General features: G+C 40.0%; 1 protein-coding gene across 1 annotated transcript; it reads left to right on the top strand.

Moving 5' to 3' along the window:
- Positions 1-503: 503 nt before the first annotated feature.
- Positions 504-27,415, top strand: cilp2 (cartilage intermediate layer protein 2). Its single transcript, XM_088425281.1, has 11 exons — positions 504-643; positions 6,219-6,293; positions 6,870-7,139; positions 7,251-7,433; positions 13,368-13,523; positions 13,605-13,922; positions 15,572-15,680; positions 15,797-15,954; positions 17,966-20,391; positions 21,739-22,185; positions 26,738-27,415. Exons 1-9 carry the CDS (start codon positions 583-585, stop codon positions 20,377-20,379), a joined length of 3,744 nt encoding a protein of 1,247 aa, XP_088281407.1. The 5' UTR covers positions 504-582; the 3' UTR covers positions 20,380-20,391; positions 21,739-22,185; positions 26,738-27,415.
- The last annotated feature ends 17 nt before the right edge of the window (positions 27,416-27,432 follow it).

Consider the following 27,432-nt stretch of genomic DNA (forward strand, 5'->3'; position numbering starts at 1 on the left):
AGTAGTTGACCTAAATCAATTCCAAAAACAAATAGAATATCAGAAAAGCTGTTTATAAAGCTGATACATTTAAACCACACTACACTTTATTGTTATATTGACCATTTTTCTGTTTTAACAACTCATTGCTTTAAAATAATACTTGACTTTTTTAGCCAATTACAGCAGTAAAAAGATCATATTTTTTCTATAGTTAATTTGATACAGCATTTTTCCTGTACAATACATACATTATCTATAATAAACACATTTTGCCTGTTGCTGTCAACTGTTTTATTTTTAGCATCCACTCCCTCTACTCCTCCATTGTGTGGCCCCTACTACTTTGGTCCCCCAACCCCTCCTTTAAAACTGTTTGTGGAAGATGATACAGGGCATCTTAATATTGCTCTGAACTGACCAATGGCAAGCAGAAAGGGGCCGGATTGGCGAGCGCCCACATTGCTCCATCTTTTTAAAAAGCACCGGCCTCCCGCCTCCGACTAGACAATTGCTGCCTGAGCGGCGACGACACCTCAGCATCTTGCACACCTGACGAGGGACTGGTGGTCGACGCATTCTGGTGGGTGACAGAATTACACTATGTCAGGATTAAAAACAGCAGCCTTCTTCCAAGCTTTCCTGGCTCTGGGTCTAGGTCTAGGTAAGTGAATAAAGTTTCATCTTGTGTTGACAAGATTTTGAGACGATAGATTCATGGATAGATTCAAATGGGTGATGAGCTCATAGAGCAAAAGGGCGTACCGCATGTGTGCGATCGTGCATGATACATTAAGGACCACCACAATGGCTCGCGCGCTCCAATATTATGACACCAGCACGCTTCACTGACAGGCTAATACACAACATGTGATGATAGCAGAGAAGGGGATCATTAAGCAAAGAGTTCCCCCTGCACTAGTATTCTTCATATATGAACTAAAACAGAACAGTTGACAACAACAATAGAAATAAGAAAGATAATGTAAATACATGGACAATCAGATTAATATGCTACTCAGCCGTCCACCTTTTTTTTTATATCAAATTGTGCACTTCAAATAAATAAACAATATTATTCGGATGTTTTTGTTGGTCTACATTAAATGAACTGCTGAATGACATTGACAGATGTCGCTAACCACGACAGCAGTCTCTCAATCTTTACGAACGTTAAGTGACATCATATATAATTTTCATGAACGTAGAGAGAGATTTTATATGTTTTATGTTGTAGTTTGTATTACATACCATTTCACAAATGCAAACAAAAGCAAATATTAAAAACTTTATGCTTAATATGAGTTCGTGTAATGTGTTCAAACAATTCACTAATGATTTGCGCTATCTGTCATTTATAATAATGCATTTGCTAGAAAATCTGAAAAAAAACAGCCACAAAACAAAGATAAAATTCTGTGACAAAATTGTGATAGAATATATTTAATTTTTTTTTTTTTATAATAATTTGCAATTGAAGCGAGTGCAGCTAAACATCAAAAGGACCTACACAAGTAAAACTATTGCCAATTGAGACCCTAAACAAACATTTGTCCAACTGATCCCTAAATAGTTGTTTTGTTCCAAATTAAAAATCTTCAATAGCAAACATACATTAAAGACGCACAAAAGATTGCTTGTCCTCAGTTCACCCTTGCAACGTTCTGCCAATAGCGCACCTACCATCTGAAACTAAGTGGTCCATTTTCCCACCTACTGGCCTGGCGCCAGCTAAATGAGAGAATGGAATCAAAACGACAGGTTGAGTGAGTTTAAACATATATGGTCACTAGCACGTTTCTTTTTCTGATGGTCTTTCTCAGGCCACAGGATAGGTGCAGCATTTACAATTTGAAGGCGGCCAGCTACTTGTGCTACACAGCCGAAAGAGAAGCATCGTGGCACTGCTTTGCTTTCAGATTATTTAAACATACTCGCCAGAGCCAGCTAGCCTTAGTGGGGTGCCAATACATGCTACTGTAGATGGAGGGTGTCAAACCAGTTGGAGGACCACTGGGAGTCACAAGGTCTGGGAAGGGACGAGCAGGCCAGATGAATTTACCAACTTCAACCATGATAAGCGAGTGCTCATTAGAGCTTGCTTGCTTCAGACATAACAAATCATTTTTTCTTTGTTTCTGTCTTCACTACTTTTCCGCTTACTAAATGAATGTAAATATCCTGTTTTTCCTTTTTTTTTTGGTCGTATTCTTTTACTGTAATGAAAAACTGAAAAACTTTTATTTTTTCATTAACATTTATTATATTACAGTACTTTAAAACAATATTGTGATTTAATATGTGCTTATTTTTACTAACCTTTATTATCTATTCAGGTTCATAATATCAGGTTTATAATAGTAATGAAGCAAGCGGTTAGCCTCAATGCTTAGATAAAGGCTAACTAACTACATAAATACATTTGTAGGACAAAAGCAGATGAAACAACTGAAATTGAGAATTTTTCCCTCAAACTGCACTTTGTGATTTGAAAACTGTTTTCTACTACAATGCGATACCTATTTAAATTTGATTAATTGTTCAGACCCACTTGCTACTCAAAAAAATTATAAATTGGGGCACCCCTAAGTCAAGGGAAAGGTGGCATTTAGTTTACAAATAGAACTAGCATACAATATATTTCATATTTAATGGTTACAAAATAGTTCAGCAAGCTGTCTAAGAATACTTGCTTACACAGCACATAAAAGGCACATCAGTGCTGCTGTTCTGATTTTTTTAATCTTTTATGCATATTTTTCATCCAATTTATAACTTTATGACATTATCGAAGGTTGTCACAAACTACATTGTATTCAGACACATTCTTGACTATAAAACAAGGATTTCTTGTATAACGTTTTGGTTTTGATACATGATTTTTCAGTGTTATTTTTTGGTCCAATTTTTTAAAAATCATTTCTTCTGTATTTTGTTTTTGTTAACTCACAAGGACATTTGCGGGAGTAATTTATTTGCCATCACATTTTTTGCACTGTGAGCAGTTTTTCGCTCACGCACGTGCAGTAGTTCAAACAGGGATGCTGAGATAGCTTGAGTGTGACCAATCATGTTTGAACGATATCAAGGATGAAAGCTGCGTGTGGTTAATGCTTTACTGTACAGTATCAGAACACAAAAAAATTGAGCTCATGCATCTGATATGCATCATTAACTAATGTCAAGAGCAAAATTGCATGTCCTAATGAGGCGCAGATGCTTTAGGAATTCAAACTTGGACATTTGAGAGAAAAGAAAAAAAAAGACTGCACACACTTCGACCAAGAAGCTGGCCAAATACAAAAACAGCTTCCATATGACATGGCAAACACATCATCCCCTACGCAAGCAAGTGCCAGAGTTGCCCACACTCTCGAGTATGCCGACAGCCAGTCAGTCTGCATCAATTTAGACTACAACCTTGGCCTTCCAATACATCAAGTTATGTAACATTTGAAGGGGCGTCGATGTCTCCTCTTGGAATATACTTGTAATAAACAAGCTCCAGACTTCTTTACAACATCCATTTGGCAAAGTCATACCAGCTGTGACACCCAGGCTTTTTCCAGCATGTTTGCTGAAACCCTTTGACTTATTGGTGCAATCTGACAAAGTGCCACTGTTTTGCAAATGAAATGGATAAATCCCCCAAATTAGTGTCACAGTTGTCCCGAATTACGATGTCAAAAGAACTGTAATCTATTATCTCTTTAGTGTTTCTTTTCCTCCTTCCTACTTTATGAGACCTTTGTGGAAATGTCAAGGTTGAAGGTCAAACCTTACAAGTGTGAAAAGCGCACTAACAGATGAAAAATGCACACGTGAGAGGTTTAACGCTAAAGGAGACAAAGTATGAATTTACAGGAAATTAGGAATAGGAAAATGTAACTCACAAGGACTTGTGTTATTGCTCAGTTTGTTAAAGCCACGTGACATGGCACATGCTAATAATTCCATATTGCATATTTGTCAAAAAACAAGAAAGGTCTTCGACAGGCGAGGTCACAGTTGCAAATCAAGTCGGCATGGCTACTTTCAAATTTATTAAAATCATTAGGCCCCTTATACAATCGGTAACTGCCCAGATTACAGCATCCATCAGTAAAACTCTTGAAATCACCAGAACCAGGTACAGTTACATTTATTTATTTATTTGTTTATTTATTTGAGCCATAATGAGCAAGGTTGGACTACAACTGAATAATACTGGACTTGGATTAGACAGGATTAGACCAGCCAAAATTTTGGGAACACTAATTCAGCGTCATTTCATTACGTGAAAAGTAATTAATGGAGAAATATTGATGTAATTGTTTGGTAAACAAAACTTGATTATCAAAATCAAATCAAAAATCTAACCAGATTAACCATTTGAATTTGAAGGTGTGTCCAATTTTTTGGGTTGTATTGTATGTTGTAAAGAGTGTAGTCCTACCATCCAAAACAGTCTCTTCATAGATATTTGCATTGGGTGGGTGGAGGTGGGGGGACATTCAGTAAAGATAAGTGGTCAAGGTAATGGATGGAACAGGATCGATGGAAAAAATATTGGAAATAATGGAAGTAGAATTTACCATATTTTTCTGAGTAAAAATTGAATTTATTTTTCCTCATTTTCAACCCCCATATTAGGGGAGAGTCGACTTCAAATAGCTAATTCAGAAGAGACCAATTTTTTCCACATTTCTGCATTTGAATAACATTAATTTGAATTTGTAATTAGTACTATGGTGTCATTTACAACAGCTGTCCCACCGGTTCGCCGAGGATCAACTGGTACCGGGCCGTGTGGGCTGTACCCGAAATAATGTGTTGGAAATGATTTCGTTTAACAGTTCATGCGTTTGTGCATGATTTTTTATTTTTATTTTTTTTTTGTTTCCGCTTAAGGCCGCTGTTGATATTGCATACATAGTGAGAAGGATGATGTGGTTTTAAGAGCAGCCAGCAGCAGCAACCCCCCCATCCGTGTTGACATTACACACCCCCCCAGTCCGCAATTTAAATCTAAAGCATGGTGATAAAAAGGTTGGAGACCACTGATTTACAAGGCTTAAAATGATTATGTATACATCTAATTTGATATAGTATGCATCAGTTTTAAGGGCGAAAAATGCACTTCCGTCAAGTGCCACTTATTACCTCTTTGTTGTTGACAATGAGGCTGCGCGGACTTTGACACATTATGAAAAGGAAAAGACAGCTTGACTTGTCTCCTTCAGCCCTTGGATGTGTGCTCGAACAAGCAGGCATGAATGTTGGCAAGTGGGGGGGGGGGGGGGGGGGGGCAGCGAAGGGCAGCCTTCCACGCTGGGATCTCACAACTGTCATTAATTCAGTAAAGAACATTCCAATAACCACTAAACTGAGGGGTAGACCTTCATTTTTGTAAAATTCACACAAATTGACGTAAAAAAGGCAGGGTCGACTTTTAAGCAGAGAAATACGGTAATCTATTGTGGAAAAAAAAAGACAAAGGGGGCTTTAAAGCACTTGTCTGGTCTCAAAATCATCAGATATATTGATAAAACACAGACAACTGATCATTATAACCGCAATATGTAAGTTAGGATACGTCATCGTTGATAAGTAACCAAAGGAATGGAAGCCACTAATTAAATGGACAGGAAGTAGAGGAAAAAAAATAACTTCATTAAAATATAACTTCATAACAACTTTATAACGCTGTAGCGTTATGTCGAAACAGTCCTAAACTGTAATGTATTGTTGCGTTAAAGACACAAAATCCAATGCTGTGCTGATCAACCTTTAATCAAAGCACTTGTTTACCCTATACTAATGACTTGTAAATGATTGTATTTGCCGTTCTTAGTTGAGAGCAAAATGGTAGCTTCATTTTGAACTGTTAAGGACGAATAGTCTTTTGACGAGCTGTGCTGACATCTCTCTTTCCTAAATTCATCAATCTAATGTGCTGTTGGCATTGCGAGAAAGGCTTGATGCAAAGCCATAAGGACCCTTAGTCTTTAGGAGAGACGCTCACCACTGGAACTGCGAGTTATAGCATGCACACACACACCTAAATGGCACATTTGCAAATTTTCGTTTCCGTCACAGGGCATGACATGAAGTTTTTTTTTCAGTCCACACACAGCATTTTTTTTTTCAAATTATTATTCCCTTCTGATGTCCTGTGGGTTAGCAACCACACAACTGTTTTATTATGAATCATGAAGCTGCTTGCACTACTAACAAAAACACATTCTTGCTGTTTATAGGATTTCAAGATGAAAGTGTCTCAGTCAGGAGCAGGAGAGCAACACCAAAGAGTTTTACGGATACACGAGATACAGGTACAGAGGCACTGAAGGAATTTAAACACACTTTATGAATGGTGAAGAGGTGCAATTATTAGTCAATCTATTAACTGCTAAAAAGTAAAAAATCATTTTCTTATTTCTGCTCTGAGGAGTGGTCAGCACGTCAGCCTCACAATTCAAATCCAGCTCGCTCCAGCCTTCCTGTGTGGAGCTTGCATGTTCTCGCCGGGGTTCTCTCCAAGCACTCCAGCTTCCTCCGACTTTCTAAAAACATAAATGGGAGGTGTACAGTATTGGAAAACCTAAACTGTCCTTAGGTGTGATTGGGTGCGTGAATGGTTGTTCGTCATTGTGAGCCCTGTGATTGGCTGGCAAGCAGTCCTACTGCCCGAAGACTGCTGGGATAGGCACCAGCGAGCCAGCAAAGCTAGTGAGGGTAAGCGGCTACAGATAATGTATGGACGGATGCAGTGTAGGCTTCATGTGCTTCACAATGACTTATGTCAGGCTTAAAAGAGATGAGCAGGTTTCTGACATAAAATCTCGCTTCGACTTTGAACAACAGACACAAAGACTCTATTTTGTTCAATTCGTTTTGATTGCCGTCAGGTCTGACAGAATGGACGTCATGGTTTAACATTGATCACCCCGGTGGAAACGGAGATTACGAGCGCCTGGAGGCTATCCGCTTCTACTACCGGGAGCGAGTGTGCTCGAGACCCACAGCAATGGAAGCTCGCACCACAGACTGGGTGGCTGCGGCAGACACGGGTGAAGTAGTGCACTCCAGTCTGGAGAAGGGCTTCTGGTGCATCAACAAGGAGCAACCCTACGGACGCACCTGCTCCAACTACCATGTCCGCTTTCAGTGCCCACCCGGTAGCTAACCAGAGGTTTTTTTTATTTCAGTTCAGGAGCTGTCACATTGTCAACCACTGTACACTTTTTGCTCACTTTGTCACACCGCTTTCTGTCCTTGTTGATGCTCAGAGCAGAGTTTCTGGACAGAATGGGGTGAGTGGGGTCCGTGCACAACAACTGTTTGCAATGATGTCGGCATCCAGGTACGCCAGAGGAGATGCATGAGCACGCAGCCAATGCCTTTACTCTTGGTTCCTGCCTGCCAAGGGCATCATTCAGAGAGAAGGGAATGCTCCACGCCTCCATGTACAGGTGATTGCAACTTTGATTTTACTAACATGAGGCTTATCCACTATCTGTGCCACCAGTAGGCTTAGCTATTTTATGTGCGTCTGGCTTCGCATGTCTCATATTTAAAATGCCGGACTGTAACATACATAGTAGTTTTTTTGTAAACCCCACCATGCTACATGGTTTTATTTTTCCCTGAGGAAAACGCCTTACTCCACATTGTCACTATTTTTTAGATAAATGTTTTACTACTTGTATACGTTTTTTGAATCACTTAATATACATAGTTGTTTTTAAAAAAATAGATATGTGGTCTTGTTGATGGTTGTTTTCCAAAAAGTCTTTTCTATACATACTTAAAAAAAAACAAAAAAACCTTACAATCTATAAATGGTCGTTTTCTTTAAAAAATACAGGGACTATATATGGTCAGTTTTTATTTTTATAAGCCATCGCCTGTTTTTTTTTAAATGACACCTTTGTATACATGGATGAGTTCCTCCACCTCACTCTAAATGGTCACTTTTTAAAGACCTTAAATAACTAATTAAATCATAATTACAGGTGCTTTTTAAAATGTCTTACAAAGTGCTACACAGTGATCCCCCCCTACTTCGCGGTTACCGGGGGCTGTCAAGCCCCCGCGAAGTCTGAAACTCGCGAAGTAGGGTATCAGTTCCTAGATTTCTATGTACGCCCCTATGGCGTTATATTTGTGCCACAATTACGCACGCGCGGGAAAAAAAATTGAGCGGAGAAAATCAAACTGAGCGAGCGAAAACAGATTTTGAGAGCAAGAAAAAAACTATTGAGCGCGTAATGATAAGAGTTTGAGCACATTGGGCAAACAGGGCAAACGAGAGTGCGTCAACGGATAGCATACAAGCAATCTCATTGGATACTAAGCTGTGTCAATCAAAGTGCTTTTACAAGCTCTGATTGGCTGGTTTTGTGGCACAAACGTAACGCGTGAGCAGAACTGAGCGAGCGCAGAGGACGACTCGAGCGAGCGAGAGCTCAATGTTGAGCAAACGCGGTGTTGAGCGAGGGAGAGAGGAGTATCGCGAGCGAGAGCGAGATGTTGAGCGAGAGAGGGCTATCCCGAGCGAGCAAAGAGGAATTTTGAGCGAGCAATTTCGTTTTCTGTGTTCAAACTCAATCGGCGCGCGCTCAAACTCTTATCATTACGCGCTCAATAGTTTTTTTCTTGCTCTCAAAATCTGTTTTCGCTCGCTCAGTTTGATTTTCTCCGCTCATTTTTTTTTCCCGCGCATGCGTAATTGTGGCACAAATATAACGCCATACGCCCCAATATAGCCGCAGTAACCATAGACAATCCTTTTTTTTTGTGTTTTTTGCGTATTTTATTTCCTTTCTCCTATTATTTAACATTACGTTATCCTTATTAACATTATTGTATATTCATTAAAAAACTAATATTACTTAGTTTGTTGAGAATTTGTTCTCAGGACTGGTTATCTGCACCAAGACTCCGGTGAAAGAGTACGCAGGTCATCACGTTGAACTTCACATTTATTTTGGCTCATGTATGGTGCATCATGCAGTATATGTTGAATAATAAATCAACAACAATCTTAAAGTCAGAAAACTAACATATGAACATTTAATCTATGAATTTACTGTATTTTTAGCCGACATTAGTGGGTTAGCAACAACTAACAACTACTAACTATAAAGTGCAACCTCTACACAAACGAACACATAAACAGAATAAACACTCATCGCTTACTAAACATAGGCAGTAGCGTGCGTTATCAACAAAAATGATAAACTATAAATATGAGCTAACGTTGTCATTCACTACGTCGCCCGTAACAAGCCGAATGACGCACAGAGAACGTAAATCAGGAAACGGAAATGCATCGCGACCCGACAAATTAAAAGCATGCATTTCAAAATAAGATAAAAAACGTCACAAACTCTAAAGCTTGAAGAATTCTTAACATAGTTATTAACTAATATTACTTCGTTATTTGATTAATACAGTACTGTATAATGTACTTTTTTGCTTTTTTCAATTTCTGTACATTTTTGCACATTTTTTAAATGATTTTTTAATTTAAGATATTTTTTATTTTTCCTGAAAAACCGTGAGGTACTGAGACCGCGATATCTGAGACCGCGAAGTAGGAGGGATCACTGTATTTTGTCATTTTCTCAAGAAAATGGCTAGGTTTAATAAGCTTGCAGGCCTTCTCTCCTGGACGAATATGACCTGATATTATCATAAGTATAATAAACTATAATAAATGTAATAACCACAATAATAGTCATTTTCATTTTAAATTTATTCCCCCCCCCCATATATATTTTATGTATATAAATATTCTCGATATTTCGTTCTTTTCGTGTCATATTATATTCATTTGGTTCCCATCCTTCAAGTGCTGAAGTTTTACAGTAGAGTTTTAGCAAATTAGAGTTCAGCTAACTTGTGTCGCCAGGCTGTATGAAATCTACCTTCGCCCAAAGGTAGTGGTCCCCAACCCCCGGTCCGTGGACCGGTAACGGCCCGTGGATCAACTGGTACCGGGCTGCGTGGGCTGCACCCGAAATAATGTTTTGGAGATGATTTAGTTTAATGGTACACGCACACCGAACGCGAACGAGGCGAAAAAGTGGAGCGTTTTGTATTGTAGTCAATGGAGTTCACGTGACTGGGCGCGAATGCACATCGAATGGAGCAACGCGAATGGCTGCACGGTCACGAGAAGCGAAATTTCGCCTATCGCTTAAAGTTTTTTTTTTTTTTAACCTTTTTCCGCGTTTCGCGTCGCCACAGCCAATCAACTTCGGGAACATTTAACGGCTCGTGCAGGGGGCAGGTATGAATCATGGCGGTCGCTTTGCGTTTATCGGGAGCGATCCAACATGGCCAGCTGAGCTTTCAATACAAAACAGAGCCAAGCAAGAGCACTCACCTGGCTTGTAGAAAGGCGGAAGCGAGAACTTGGGACAACTGGTATGTCCAGCGTTTGTTTCACTTAACAGCTGTTGAACCGTAGTTACTGTGCAAAGCTAACGGTAGCACAGCATTGTCAGCACAATATTTAGCACGGTCTCGGCCACTTGGTTGCGACATTGAAACTTTTATTTTTTTGGCAGGCGAGTATTGCCACAAAGAATAAAGGTGCTGTCGGTGAAAATATTGGAACTGTCACATCCCAGAAAAGTGAAAGTTCTCAGCAATGCTCTTCTTTCCAGATCTATCGTAAAGTGCACAGCAACCTCGCTCCACTCCCCTCCCCTCTCCTCTCCTCGCGCGACAAAATGTGCGACAGAAAGCCCCGCAAATGAGCATTGCGATTCGGCGAGTGATTCGGCGTTCGGTGTGCACGTAGCACAGCAGTTTATATGTTTCGCACGACCATATCATGTGCCATCTGCATAAACTATAGTTTACGCCTAAAAAATACAGTTCAAACTGACCTGGCCCAAGGGTATTAAAGCTGACTCAGCCCAGCACGATTAATTAACTTGATTTGCAGGCCCAACCCGATTTTTTTTTTTTTTTTTTTTTTAATAGCGGGTCAAAAATATAATGCATGCAGAGGAAAAAATTAAAAAGACGACGGCGCCATGCGTTTACCTGTGCTTGGCTCCCCACTCATACCGTTGCATGTTTTACGTTTAAATTTCCTTGACTTTCGTTTATTCATAACTTCTTTGTGCTCCATATCAAAATAGCGGGTCAACAAAATGTAATGCATGCCGAGGAAAAAATTAAAAAGACGTCGGCACCACGCCTTCACTCGTGATTGGCTCCTCATTCATACCATTGCATGTTTCTCGTTTAGATTTCCCTGACTTTCGTTTATTCGTAACTTCTTTGTGCTCCACAACAAAATAGCGGGTTAAAATATATGCTTGCCGAGGAAATAATTAAAAAGACGGAGGCGCCACACTCATACCATTGCATATTTTTTGTTTAAGTTAGCCTGACTTTCATTCATTCATAACCTCTTTGTGGTCCATATCAAAATAGCGGGTCAAAAATCAAAAGGATTGCGACTCACGAGTGCTCCGCGCATTCATGATCTAGATCGATTCTGCGCTCTGCGGCTCCTGTTTAGTAGTTAAATAGCAATTACCAATAATGCATTCTCTGTTTTATCTGATTTTTTTTAATAACAAATATTTCTTAGTATAATGTCCATACAACGCTTATATTGTATGGATAAAGTTGTATTCTATTCATAAAGTTTGATGACTTTGCTGATCGTTTTTAATACATTCCCTTTAGTGAAGCACCATCTAGTGGCTGCGTAACGCAACTCTAGTGGATGCATAATGCATCCCCAGCCAGTACTATGGTTTTAAATCTACGTGCGCCTTATAATCCGGTGTGCCTTATGTATGACATTTTTTAGAAACTCGGCCATTCATTGATGGTGCACCTTATAATCCGGTGCACTTTATATTGCGGAAAATACGGTAAATGGTCCCATATTTTTAATAGACTGCTGCAATAGTCAATCGAGTCATAAGATCGCCATCTAGGGGCCTCACGTTGAATGTGACGTGACTGGATGCTCACTGCAGGAGGGGGGTGCCATACTGCATTGATCCACCATGTTTAACATTGGAAGTAGTTAAAAGTTATTTAAAACAAACAAAATAACATGTTGCTCAACCATAAGCTAGCGCAATCATAAGGCATAGCATACATTGAAGTAGAACATTTAGCAGAAAAATCAAATCTACTAATGGCTGAAGAAGAGCAAAACAGAAATTGGACCGACGCGACTTTCAGCTTTGGCGTCCATGTCAATACAAAATGATTGATTATTGGAAATTAAACAAATTAAAGCAAACTCTACAAGCATTTCATTGAAGTCTTTCTGAGGAAAGAAATAGAATGGATTTTTTTATTGAAATTAGTGCAGACAACTGTTTGGGTGAGTCAAGCATTTAATTCATTAATTTATTCATTTTTAATATGTTTTCATCATTTTATTTCATTCATATTCAATTAGTGGTAGAGAAATAGAATTATGTTCTCATATTAAACTGCAATTTGTAATTTAGCATACAATCTTGTTAAAACTTGCCTACTTTTAGTGTCACGATCTGTCTGGGTTTTATCAGTTGTCAGTTTATTTTGTGGAGTTTGAGTTATTTCGCTTTGGGTTCATGCTGTTTTTCCCAGCATCTGTCGTCATTAAAATTTGTGTCACCTGTCATGAGCGTGTTCCAACTCTAGTGTCTCCTCCACAGTACCTCTCGTTCTGTCCAGCTGTTTCGTGTTTGCATAAGTTTTGTCCTTTAAAGTGCCAGTTTAGATCTTTAGTTGACTAATGTCTATGTTCAACATCATTCCACAAATTCCCTGTCTCGCAGTTTTTTTTTTCTTTTTCGGTTGTTACTTTTCATCCAGCGTTTTTTCGTGTTTCGGCCAGGTTCTGCAAGTGATACATATTTTTGTTGAGCTCATCTCATATCCTACCTCCCTGCAGTTTGGATCCAGCTTCCCACACCTGTCACCAACGTGTCGTGCCGATATGACATTTGTTGGACTTCATGAAACTTTGCGGACAAATAATTTAAAATGAATATTAATTATTTAAAGTTTTGGCAGTATCACATACAATGATAAGTTTTAATTGCTGATACGGGTTTAGTGATGCTTAAATTCTGTGAAAAATAACCTGGGTAGCCCAACATGAGGTGTAAAATCACTGAAGGCCTAAGTGTGAAATGGGCAGACTGCCACTGCTCACATGAGACTGTATACTATATCTTATAACTATAACACACAAGAGAGCCAGATAACAAACACTGCTACACCAACAACAAATTTTTTCCACAGTGGGACTTGAAGTGTTCCAGAGTCTAAGTCCGTACAGATGTGCTTCTGCCACTCCGTTATCAGATCATTTCTGGCTCTGTCAAATATTCCTGAAAGTAATCCTTTCCAAATGTATCTGTGTGCAGCCAGGTGGAGTCCATGGGGTCGCTGGGGGTCATGCTCTGTAACATGCGGCGGGGGTCGGAGGATTCGAAAGAGGACTTGCGTGAGGACCTCGGAGACAGTAGAGTGCACCGGACGCCAAGCTGAAACTCAAAAATGTGGCAATAGTACATGTCCAGGTATGATGCGGGCAGCCAATGTGCTACATGTCGACGTCAACGGCAGCATGCATCTTTGACTTCTCCCCGTTGTTTTGGCAGTCAAATGTCAGCGCGTGTGCCCTGAAGGCCGTCCCGATGAACACTGCGCCCGCTGTGTGTGCGATGGCCACTTGTTGCATGGCGACGTCCGCAGTGTGATGGGAGTTCCTTTGGCGGGGGCTTTGGTAGCATTTGCCGACCATCCCAAAGTCGTTCGTGCCCGATCGGATGGCAAAGGCCGCTTCCGGCTGCAGGGCATCTGCTCGTCTGACGTGACTTCGCTCATCATTAGGAAGGACAAGTTTTCCCCCATTACGGTGTCGTCGAACAGCAATAGCACAGGCTTTTCTTGGGTGTCTGCTGTCCTCAGATCAGCCGGTGAGTAGAATGATGCATTCATTTCTATTGTATTTGTTCACATTATGGTTCCATATAGGACTGAAATAGGACTTTATTTCAGCCCTGGAGTTTCAGAGCTCAGCACGGCCCACTTTATTTTACAAACCTTTTAGTGAAGATTTATCATATTCACCTTTATTAGTATTACCACTGGGCGGCACTGGGTGATTAGCACGTCCGCCTCACAGTTAAAGGGACCCGATTTCAAATCCATCTGGTTCTGGCCTTCCTGCGTGGAGTTTGCATGTTCTTCTCGAGCCCATGTGGGCTCTTCTCTGAGCACTCTGGATTACTCCCAAACCCCAAAACATGCATGGCAGGTGAATTGGACATAATAAGTTGTCCTTAGTTGTGATTGGGTGTGTGAATGGTTGTTTGTCTCTGTGTGCCCTGTGATTCGCTGGCAACCAGTTCAGGGTGTCGCCCGCCTACTGCCCGAAGCCATTATCATGTTCTTGCTACATTTGGGATTAAATTATTGTGATGTGGTGACACCCTGGGCAACAAATGTAGGTAGTCAGTCCTGCATATAATGTAATAATAATAATGCTTACATTTATATAGCGCCTTTCACGAAACCCAAGATGCTTTACAAAGCCCAGCGCTATCACACAGTAAGACCAGTGGTGGTAAACTACGTTGCGTAGCCACAGCTGCCCTGGGGCAGACTGACAAAGGCGAGGCTGCTATACTGCACCATACGGCCCCTCACACCAACCACTGGAGGCAAGGTGGGTAAAGTGTCTTGCCCAAGGACACAACAGCATGTGACTCTGACAGAGCGGGGGATCGAGCAGCCGACACTTTGGTTACTGGACGACCCCCCCCCCCCCCCCCCCCCCCCCCCCCCCCACTGCCTGAGACACGGCCGCCTAAAAGATCTGTCTCAAGCATTGGCAATACATTTAAGCTTCAAAGTGATAATCAGATTTAAGTGATGTAGACACACAATGATTAGTGATTCCAAAATTAATGTGACCAGAAAAATAACTAATGGGTGCGTGAGAGGAACTGCTTGAACAACATACAGTACAGTATATTACAACCCAGCTCAGTAGGAATTTGCCACATCGTCTAGACGTGAGCTTCTCCTCTGGTCTAGAAGTTTTACACGTACTCACTCTGGGCCTGGCTAAAGGTAAACTGGTCTGTGAAAACTAATGTCACCAAAAATCATTTTAAAACCCCAAACCTGAGCATAGCCTCGAATTTTGCTTAGCAGCATGTAACAGAGAATCGAAATTCCCAACATCTTTTTAGACCAACTTTAAAGATTTTATAATTATCATATCAGACTACTGTGTGGTGTAATTATGTATAGTCTGTTGCTATTGGAACAGAAATTAAAAGCATAACACATTTGTACAGCGTGTCATGCCACTTTTTTTCTCAAATAAAATACCATTGAATGTTCTATACCAGCTCAAGGACTTTAATTGGGTAAATGATAAAACCAATATATAATGCTCATACGACTCCACAGAAGCACTTGTTTAATGGTGCGGTAACTAAAAGGAAAAAAAAGTTCATTTTAAACAGTCATTTTCCAAAAGTACATGAGCCAATGCAAGAAACATGTGTAATACAAGTGAATTGTACAAGCACTCAAAGCAGTTCTTTGCCCATAGAGAAGCCTTACATTGTCAAGCACCCTGAGGACAAAGTGCGTTACGAGGGCGGGCGCGTGCTACTATGCTGCAAGGCAACGGGCTCGCCAACACCTGACAAATACTACTGGTGCGTTAATTACTTGTGCAAAAACATTATGACCTTATTTCTTCTAATAGAACAAAGAAATGTTTTTTTTTCTCAATACTTATTTTGCATTGTTTTTGAAATTCTGTATGGTCAAGGTATCACAATGGCACTCTGCTGGACAGAAAGGTGTACAAATACCAAGAGGAACTTGTACTGAAAGATCTGAAGCCAGAGCAGGCCGGAGAGTATTATTGCAAAACCAGCAGCTCTGCAGGCAGCATTAAGTCCTCCCCAGCATCCGTCACTGTCATTGGTAAGTCTTGAAGATCTATCATGCCCATGCTACTGTGTGTTTCTTTTCCCAACACATAAACCCAGCCAAAACCAGTATCCAAACTGATAACACTCTCTTATTAGTCAATGCACAGTTTGTACAATAAACCTGATGATTTGTTTGACTCCACAAATTTATTCCAAATCCTACACAAGATCAAGCGAAGGCAGAATTCACTGCAGGCAGGTCTTTCCGAGAATTCTATTCTATTTACAGATGGAATATGAACATTGAAGAAGAAGTGACCCAAAGCTTTAGACCTCATATGTGAGCCATGTCCGTGCTTGAGAGGACAAAAAAAATAAATAAATAAAAAACGTCGGAGAAAGGGGGAAACACATTTAACAGGATATTTCTTTTATGGGGTTTATACGGGGAAAATACTTGCACTGTCTGGCCGAAGTTCAAGACTTTTCCCTTTCATTATTTTCACTCGTTCTAAAAAGCAGTGTGAGATCTACAAAAAAGTAAATGCTCCCAAGGCAGCCAAGGTGGAGGTGAAACAATAAATTCCTTTCTCTGTTGAGAATAACACATGTATGTGCTTAAATGGGCTAGCACTTTGCACATACAATATCCTCCAGGTGCTTCTGAGTTTCGAAGTGATTACCAATCACTGTGCCGTGACACATTCGTTTGCCATACAAAACCAAGTAAGTAAAGAGTTTTGATTAATTAAACCTGCTATAAACTGCCATGCCCATGCACAGCCTCATTTGCTTTGAGAAATGCCTCCAATTAAATATATCTAGCAGAAGCAAGCCCTAAAGAGATACTTTACTCATATAGCCATTTCAACCGTAAAAAAACAAAAGTTAAGTTTGTCCATAATTCATTTGAGAACTTCATTATTTTTCATTCACAATTCATACTTTTAAAACGAATTTTGCAACTTGCTGAGGGCTGAAAATGAGATTGCGTGTCTGAATGCATCAGGGCTCATGTGATCCCAATCACAGTTCATCTGTTTTCTGGATTTGGTCATGTGGTGACCGCAGTTTGAGTTGTGATTGGCTGTTACCTGAGCTCGAGCACGTGTAATGCATCTTCAGTCAATAGCAAATGGCTAAATGTGTTTCTGAAGGTATCTCTATTGGACATAAAACATAATGATTATCAAATTATTTACAGATTAAATATCCGACAGTAATGTACTTGTACAGAAGTGGAAACAAATAAACAATACTGTTTGTAACAATTAATTAATCAATTGTAATTAAAAAACTATGTGGGGGTATTAAACACTGTCAACGTTTTTTACTTTGACATTGCTGCAGATGGGTTCCGCAGGATTAAAAAGACCAATGGGCTGGATCTGGCCTCGGGGCCTAGCCTGCCCATCCCTGCTTTAGTCTCTATTGCCGAGCGACTCCATCTCAGATTTTCATTGGAGCTGTACACACACAGTCATCCACTGAGTGAGGCGAAGATACCTCTCCTTGGGGCACAGTACTTTCCATTGTGCCTAGCTATGTGGAAATGAGCCAAAACAAGACATCATGTACTATTTCAACCACCTTACATTTGTTCCACACGTTCTGCACTTTATTTATTTACTCGTGCACATAATGCAAATGTATTTCAGAGGAAAGAAAATGACAATTTTCAAAGCTCGGAGTCCTCAGATTGCAAATGGCTCAAACAGTCAGGAATACGTGTTAATACAGAACAAGTAGACGCAAAGGTAATGTTGGGAAATGCTTTCAAGGCACCCATTGCGACTAAAATCTTATTTTTGAAATGATCACACATTATCTTAGATTAATCCACTCTCAAAAACACCATGCCCCTCAAAACCATGCTAACTATGCTATGCCCTAACAATTGTGCACAAAACCCAGATGTTTCAGATGTTGTTTTTCTGTATACTTGTTGTTTTTTGTGTGTGTGCTGAGAAAAAAAAGTAGTAATCCTTGATGTGTCTCCAACTGATAACTTTTTTTATTTATCATATCACCATAACTCACTCTGATTCCTCACAAATTCACAGCAAAAGGAGCCCCAGCGTGCAATTCCACCCCTGAGACACATCTGATCAGACTGCCGCTGGATTGTGTACAACCCGGGACCAACTCCAAGTTTTACAATGCTGGCCGCTGCCCTCATAACAAATGCACTGGCTCCCTAGACTTTGATATGCGCTGCAGAGATGGCACTGGGTTTTGTTGTGGAGTCCAAGCAATGGAGAGCCGAACAATAGACTGTGGTAGCTACAGCCTTCCAATCCGGTCTATTTCTCAGTGCAGCTGTCAGAAGTGCGTGCAGCCAACTTTGCTTGTACGTGGCCGAGTGGTCACAGCTGACGATGGTGAGCCACTGCGGTTTGGTCACATCTACATTGGCAAAGAAAGGGCAGGCACCACTGGATACCAAGGAGGGTTCACCATACAAGTTAATCCTGACACACAGAGATTGGTGGTGAATTTTGTCGACCCCACTCAGAATTTCATTGACACACCGAAGGTGTTCATTTTGGACAAGAAAGGTGGATCAATCTACCATGATGTGAAGGTCATGAGGAAGCAGGCTCCTATTGATATCAATGCTGGTGAGACCAACGCTATTAACCTAGGAGAAATGAAAGGGGAAGAACCGATTGGACAGTTGGTCATTCCTGCCAATTCATTCCACAAAGACAATGGAGACGTTTATGAGGGAACTGTAAAAGCCAGCATCACCTTTATTGATCCAAGAAACATCACAACAGCTTCTGCCACCCCTGGTGACCTCAATTTTGTGGATCCTGAGGGTGACATGCTACCTTTGAGGACCTATGGCATGTTCTCCGTCGACTTCCGTGATGAGAGCAACAAAGAAGTACTCGGGGCTGGAGCAGTTCAAGTTCTTCTTGATACGCAACATGTGAAAATGCAAGAGCACATTCCCAAGATGAAACTCTGGTCTTTAAATCCCGACACTGGAGTCTGGGAGGAGGAAGGTGACTTCTCTAGCACAACAATTACTAGCGGACATGGACGGAGCAAGCGTGAGGAGCGCACTTTTCTCATTGGCAACATGGAGATTCGAGAGCGTCGACTTTTCAATTTGGATGTGCCTGAAAACAGGCGCTGCTATGTCAAAGTCCGTGCCTATATGAGTGACAAGTTCCTTCCTGTTGAACAGCTGGAAGGCGTCGTGATCAGCTTGATCAACCTCGAACCCAAGCCTGGCTATTCCTCCAATCCGAGGGCATGGGGTCGCTTTGACAGTGTTATCACCGGACACAACGGGGCCTGTTTGCCGGCCTTCTGCGATGCCCAGCGGCCTGATGCCTACACCGCATATGTGACAGCAATGATGGGTGGCGAGGAACTGGAGGCAGCTCCCTCCTCCCCGAAGATGAATCCAAATATCATTGGTGTGTCTCAGCCATATCTGGATAAAATAGACTACCAACGTTCTGACCATGAAGATCCAGCTCTGAAGAAAACAGCTTTTAGAATCAATTTGGCAAAGCCCAACCAAAATAATCTTGACGAGACCAATGGGCCCATATATCCGTATCAGAACTTAATAGCCTGCGAAAATGCTCCCGTTGATGCCAATCATTTTAGATTTTTTAGAGTGGAGAAGGACAAATATGAATACAATGTTGTACCCTTTGAGGAGACTGATCTGACAACCTGGACTGGAGACTACCTCTCATGGTGGCCTAATCCACAGGAATTCAGAGCATGTTTTATCAAGATTAAGGTCCACGGACAAAAGGAAGTGATGGTCAGATCGAGAAACCTGGGAGGAACACACCCAGAGACGATGAACAAACTTTATGGTATCCGAGATATACGCAGCACACGAGACATGCGAGAGGCTAACACTTCAGCAGCTTGTGTTGAGTTCAAATGCAGCGGCATGTTGTTTGATCAAGCTGAGGTGGATAGATCCCTTATCTCCATCATTCCCCAAGGGAATTGTCGCAAGATTGCTTCCAACAGCCTACTGCAGGAGTACCTCATCAAACACCCCCCAGTTGCGCAAAACAACGACTCTCATGCCTTCACTATGTTAGCGCCTGTAGATCCTCTGGGACATAATTATGGCATATACACGGTCACAGACCAGAATCCCAGGGTTGCTAAAGAAATTGCCATTGGCCGTTGCTTTGATGGTACCTCAGACGGTTTCTCCAGAGAGATGAAGTCTGACTCAGGAGTGGCTCTGACTTTCAGTTGTCCAGAGAGGAAAATCAACAGAGAAAGCCTTTTCCAGCGACTACAGACCAACCCAGGGCAGACACTGTCACAGATGGCGAGGGACATGAGGGAGATGGAAGGGATGCAGGTGCAGAGGTCATCCACTCAAGTGGTGGCCTATCCTTCCGAACAACAGGGCAGGATCCAAAGTCGCAGGGTTGTCACTACAAGCAGGAGGAGGACCCTTTTGCGCTCACAACAACGCCAATGATAGAAGCAAGAGGTAGGTCTGAAAGAAGGTGTATTCCTACTTGGAGTCATATCTATAGGAGCAAGGAACTACCAATGTAGAGTACTGTATTTTTTGGACCATAAGGCACAGTATACGTGAACAGGTTTTTATTTATTTATTTATTTAGTATGTGTGTGTGTGTGTGTGTGTGTGTGTGTGTGTGTGTGTGTGTGTGTGTGTGTGTGTGTCGGGGGGGGGGGTACTGGTTGATAATACACACCAGGTAGTAAGGCGCACTGAGGCGCATTAGTGCACATTACAGTAAATACACTTGATCAGAAATAAAATGAAAATTAGGATCTTTTCAGATTGAGTTGTTACTAACGTCATCATTTGTTGAGGGTAAACCTAGGGGACTTTGGAATATATATTATTAATTTGCGTTACTGATAATAATTTTTACATAAGTATGATAAAGTCAAAAGATGACATCCATAGTGAAAGTGTATCTGATAATAAGGTGCACTGACAATTAGAGAACTTTAACCTTATAGGGAATATATTTTTTCATTAAATATTCTGTTTTTATGGAGTTTGCATGTTCTCCCCGAGCCTGCGTGGGTTCTCTCCGGGCACTCCGGCTTCCTCCCACTCCCCAAAAACATGCATGGCAGGTGAATTTGACATACTAAATTGTCCTTAGGTGTGACTGGGCACGTGATTGGTCGTTCGTCTCTGTGTGCCCTGCGGTTGGTTGGCGACCAGTTCAGGGTGTCCCCGAGTCTACGGCCCGAAGCCAGCTGAGATAGGCGCCAGGACGTCTGCGACCCCAGTGGGGATAAGCGGCTATAGAAAATGGTTGGATGGATGGATTCTGTTTTTGTATTTCTATTTCTAAAGGTTGTAGCTTGAAAATAGTGAGTGATAGAGGGATACTGCAAAAGTTGCTTTGTGCAATATTACTACCTTGGCACTTGAAGGATGTAGGTGTGCCTTATAGTCTGAGAAACAAGGTACAACATTTTTGACACAGCTATGCTGTCTTTCAAACATACTAAACTCATTCCATGTATTGATAAATTCATTTTATTCATATTGATAAATATGTTTAAATGTTTTTGTTTGTCGTTCAAAACATGAACGTGGATGCAAGTCATTATGCTGTAGCATTTTTAACCTTAGTCTATGTTTTTGGAATTACTCTATCACAGCCAAACAACTTTACCAATACGTTTGAATGACTTTGTGAATAAATTCCAGTATCTTATCCCGACCACAAAATGTTTACTCTGCAGTGGCAGTTCCACTTTTTTGTACACATCGGGAATACATATACCTGTACTCTTTTTCTAAATGTAAATTTTAGACCTTCACCCGAGACTTCTCATGTTGTTGCAGTAAAACATGCTTCTCAACGAAGTTCCTCTCTATTGTGGAAATCACCCAACTCAGACAAACAGCAACATGTTGGGCCTGGCTGAAGATATCTGATAATTGTGTACTGACTTGAAGGGTTTGCTATCTTATTATTATTATTATTATTTTTTTGTAATGTCTCCTCCTGAATGACATGCAGCTTGTGGCTAAATGAAAATCAGTAACTAGCATGTAACTTAAAAGTTTTGGTCATATTTTATGTCCGAAAATCATATTTGAGATTAGCGAATATGCATTTATAAGTCTAATTTGTGGTATTTAGTGGTGTTTTTTCTTCTAACGCCAACTGTTTCTGGTGGTGGTACCCAATCGTGTAGAAATTGATTTCCATTCAACATCTCTAAAACTTGCAGACACTGAGACCTTTCTCTGAGAGACTCAAACGAGACCGACTGTGAATTCCGTCAGGTAACAGAGAACGTTTTCAGCAGTTTTCTTCATGTTGTGCATGGCTTTGCTACTTTGTTGGCTGTCATGATGCAGCTGCCCATACATACCAAAGCAAAAAGATATCATCCAAGAAAATAATAGAATAACACATTTGCTATTTCACCTAAAAAGGATTATACCTCAGGGTCTAGAATTTTTTCCAGCTATTTTGTGTTCGTCATTGAGTAATAAGTGAGAATATTGTGCAATATTGTGCAATAGGCCTTTTTTTTTTTAATTAAAATACTGAACAAAAGGGTTGTTGATAATTCAAGTGGTAACTCAGCAGTTTTATGGTCAGTGGTGAGCTGAGAGGTATTATATTTTACTCACTGCATTGGAGGGGTGATGGCTATTGGGTAGGAGGCCACTAATTGTAAAACCACACTTTGGAATAATGCTCCAGGACTAGCATGGACGCACACAACCGTACAGAGAGTCAAACATCAGAATTTCTTGGACTCCTATTTCTACATAATTAATAAGAATTCTAAGAAAACCTGTTTGAATTTGATGGGAAGGCTCCACAATCACAGCTATTTTGGTTAACAACTACATTCAACATGTACATCCAACAATATCCCATCATAAACTCAATAAATATACAGTATTGTTTTTTTTTTTTTCTGGCAGCCAATTTTAAGGTAAGTTAATGGCGTGGTCCACTTATGTAGCCATTTACAAGAATAAATAATAATTATTTTGTCTATAATTGCTGACTTAAATGTTTTTCATGTTATAATTATTACTTTTACAAATCCGATTTTGCCACTTACTGTCGACTGAACATGATATCACATGTGCTGAAAGCTTAGGTAACAACCAATCACAGCTCGGCTTGTGAATGTCTAATGGCCTGCAGGTGAACCATGAGTGATCATTATCCGAGCCTTGAGCATGGGTGACATTTTGGTCAGACAAGAGCATGTGGATTTTTTTTCTAAAGGGATTAATTGTTCACAAAGAAAATTTAGTCACCAAATCGATTCTAGACAAAATGATCAATCTTTTTACTTTTGACAAGGGCTAAATCATTGAACTATCCCTATAGTTTTTTTTCTCTTATTACTTCCAATCTTGTGTTTTCAACACTTTCAGGTTTCAACTGCATTTAGCCTACCTTCAACATGCTTGTCACAAACAGCAGCAAGTTTAACAAGTTCCTCAAACTAAATATACAGTACCGTGTGTACCGTTAATTATTGTCATGAACTTTAGGCTGTAAGCTCGTTCATCTGAAAAAGATTCGATTTGCAGCCTGAGGAGTAATCTAACCTCTCCACGCTGAACTAATCCTAAAACCAGTCAAGAGCGACAGCAGTCCATGGGGACCCCAGGACAGGCTGAGACATAAACACACTTGTGCAGTTAATTAGAAAATAAACTGTGCATTCCTTTGGGGGCCATTACAGCAATATGACCCAGATGTTCATTAACAGTTCAGAGACAAAGAAGTAATTAAAGCAAGAAAAATAATTTCCATCACAAGTGCACTAGCTTTCTACCCGGTACTGTTCAACAAAATCTTATACAAAAATTTGAATGAAACATGTATGGTTTGGCATAAAAGTTGTGCCACATTGCTGTGGTGATCCAGGTTTTAATCTCCAACGGAACATCCCTGTGTGGAGTGTTCATGAAAAGGATTCTGAGGTTGATTTGAAAACTCTAAATTACACACCAGTGTCTAGGTGACTGTAAAGAGTTGTATGTCTCTATGACAAGGGTTCTCAATCTTTTTGGACTGAGAGGCCCATTTTAAAAAGCAAATTTTCCAAAGACCCCTGTTGCAAATGTTTGCAGAAAAAAGAAAAAAAAAAAGCCAAACATAAGTGTACTTTTAATTCATCAACATATTCAATATGATAGAAAGTATATTTGTTTCTTTTCAGCTATACTGAAGTTTAAAAAATAAAAATTGCAAATTGCATGCCTCCTAATAATAAACCAGGTCAATTTCCCCCCAAAATGTTGCTTGCCAATTATTTAGTCAAAAACAGCAATATAAAATAATTACTGGCTTCATCGCCTTGTTAGCAAGCAATTGTAGACCCAAATGCATTTCGACAAATTTCAAAATTATTACATTTAAAAAAATATATTAAACTGGTTGAATTGATTGCTTTATTGGAGAGTCATGATTACTTTCATCATTTAATATAAAATAAAATGAACACCAGTGTATATATATATATATATATATATATATATATATATATATATATATATATATATATATATATATATATACACACACACAGGGTGTTCCAAAATATATGACCCCATTTTGTGGGACAATAATTTTGACAATGTTCGATGGAATGACCACAAATTTTCACAGCTTGCGCATAAACATTTACGTTGGCAGTTCTATCTTTTCAGGCTAAGAAAATGCCGTTCACTTCAAAAGAAAAGGCATTTTGCATGTTAGAGTTCACTCTGACTCAGTCACCGAAGACAGTGCAGCATGCCTTTTTCACAAATTTTGCAAAGAAGGCCCCATCTACAAAAGAAATTAGGACTTGGCACCATACATATTGAAAGAAAAGGGCTGCTTATATATACCTAAATGGCCAGGACGGCCATCAATGTGTGCAGAGTCCCAGGCGACACATTTATGAGCATTATGAACATTTATTAAAAACTGTCATAGAACCAACAAATATTTGTACTTTTCTTTGTAAATGTAACCAATAAAACATATGACCTTCAACATAAAGTGTATTTAGTTTTATTAAAATCCATAGAGATATAGGCATTTAGAATGGGGTCAACCATTTTGGAACACCCTTTGTATGTATTTGATTTGATTACTAACCCAATGTTCTGTCTTTCCTGTGTGTTCCAATTGCTTCTATCAAGGTAGAGAGACATGTAACAGCAAATGAGTTTAACTCTTTAATTTAGTTGTGTCAGTAGTACAGCTCTTAATTATTTATATCGTAAAACTGTAAAGAAAAGAAAATAAGCCAAACATAACTCAGGTAAATCCCATATGCCAAAATTATATATCTTACTAAATGTACACAAATTGCATGGATTAAATCATATAACTGAATTACATATCAGTCATATAACTGCATTACAAAATATATTCCTTTCAATCTAAAATGTTAAGTAGATGCAAATGAGTAGGAATATCAATGAAAAACATTTGCATATGCTAACACCTAGCACAAACAAAAATGCTTATCAGCTAAACACATACAAGGCAACACTATCTAGCACTCTGAAGATAAAAACTAACATTAGACAGCAACTGCTCCCAACTGAAGCCACAATGTCCTTCCCCACCACAGAATGGTGGGGCGCCAAAAAAAAAAATAGACTAAGCCAAACAAGGCAGAAATCTGTAACTGTTAAGAGATAAAGTAAATCATTTCCAAAACACCCACATTATTTCACGGACCCCCTGCGGTCAGGCCACTGACACCCGGCGGTAGGCGGACCCCACTTTGATAACCACTGCTCTATGTGACCAACTACCAGCCAGTCTAGAACGTACTTCACCACTTGCACAAAATCAGCTGGGATAGGCTCCCGTTACCCTCAACCTTAATGAGGACAATAGCTTCACAAAAGGGATTCTGGGTGTCTTGAAGCTTGCTGACACTTACGCACATACATTTTTGGAGTCAATGGCAAATCTTACAACATACTTGCACACACTCTGACTACAAGCACTGTCTGGACTGAAAACGGAAGTCACCGTGCAGCAGATATAGCATGCAACCCAAAAGACAAAAAGTAATTGAATCCAGAAGCTAAAGCAGCAGTCTGTCATGTCATCACGATGCCAAACATCTGCGCAGCAACTGAAGGAAAAGTTAGACCTGGAGAGACATTTGTCGGAAGAAGTGTTAGTGATGGATGAAATGTTTGGTCAAGGAGGAAGAAGTAAAGTAATTGGGGTCTTTGCAGTCCATCGCATGAGGTCTGACAACAAGTGTTTGCACATGCAAGCTGGAAAAATGCTTTGACAGCAGTGTGGGCTTATTCATGAGACACTATTGGGGGAGCTTCCACGAGCGACAACGTAACAATCATAATAATAGCCTGGCCAAGGCCTTGCATGGGAAAGTCAAGCGTGCTATTGCTTGGAACATTAAAGGGCACTTAGGAGGAAAAACATTAGCAGTGCTTTGGGGAAGAATCGATGAGAGTTTAAGCCCCATATCAACAGACAAAGCACACCAAAACAAGATTTATTCTTTGTGAAGAAAGGCATTCATGACAATAACATTTTCACTTGGCAAAGAATTGGAGAATGTTAGCCTGGTAAATCATGGGTTTGAAATTGAATGTCTTCAGTTTTTAAGCTATGTTCTGTAGAAAGTTGTGCGTTTTCAGAGTAGGAATCTGAACAACTTTCTGGAATCCTACGTATTCTCATGGGCAACAGTTTGAGGCGTAGAAGAACAATTGTTGAAACAAATCTTTGACATTTACCTATGCGGGGGTATTTTGGGGGTTACGTGAAACGGTGTTTCTGCAGTTATCAGGAAATCTATTCTTTTTCTCTCTGTGACAGGAGCGGTACTTTTTTCAAATCAAGAGCAAATTAAATGAAGCAACTCCTATGCAAGCCATTGTATGTCTTCATTTTCTTAAGTTCTATATGAATGTACATTGAAATAAAACATATGACATTGCATGTGACATCATTTATGGGTATATGCTGGAAGTGCTGAATAAAGTATGCCTACAGATACCACTACAAATACAGTTCCATTGTTTAATGAATCAGACATGGGCCTTTTTAAATGGTAAATGGTAAATGGACTTTCACGTATATAGCGCTTTTCTACCTTGGGTTCTCAAAGCACTTTACACTAACTAGTCATTTACCTACTGATGACGCAGCATCAGGAGCAACTGGGGGTTCAAATGTTTTTATTTTTCATTCAAAAGTTATTTGTGCTGGTTCAGGGATGCATGGATGAAAACATATTTCACAGCAGTTATACTTTTTCAACTTCCAACAAGATGGTTGAGAGATCATTTATTCCAGAGGTCAACCTTATTCATTTTACAACGACTTTCAAGTGAAGATGTGTTTGCATAAGACACCTCTAATTGCAGCTTTGATAAGATTAACATTTGCTTGGTAACTGTCATGACACCTGTCATGACACCACTTTCATGTGTAAATGATGTATTGTATAAACTTTGTATGATCAAAGGACTGTAAATAAATGATTTTGATGAAGCTTTTTGACTGCCGTT

This window comes from Hippichthys cyanospilos, chromosome 10, assembly GCF_059441005.1.
Source record: "Hippichthys cyanospilos isolate Australia breed blue-spotted pipefish chromosome 10, RoL_Hcya_1.0, whole genome shotgun sequence".
Lineage (NCBI taxonomy): Eukaryota > Metazoa > Chordata > Actinopteri > Syngnathiformes > Syngnathidae > Hippichthys > Hippichthys cyanospilos.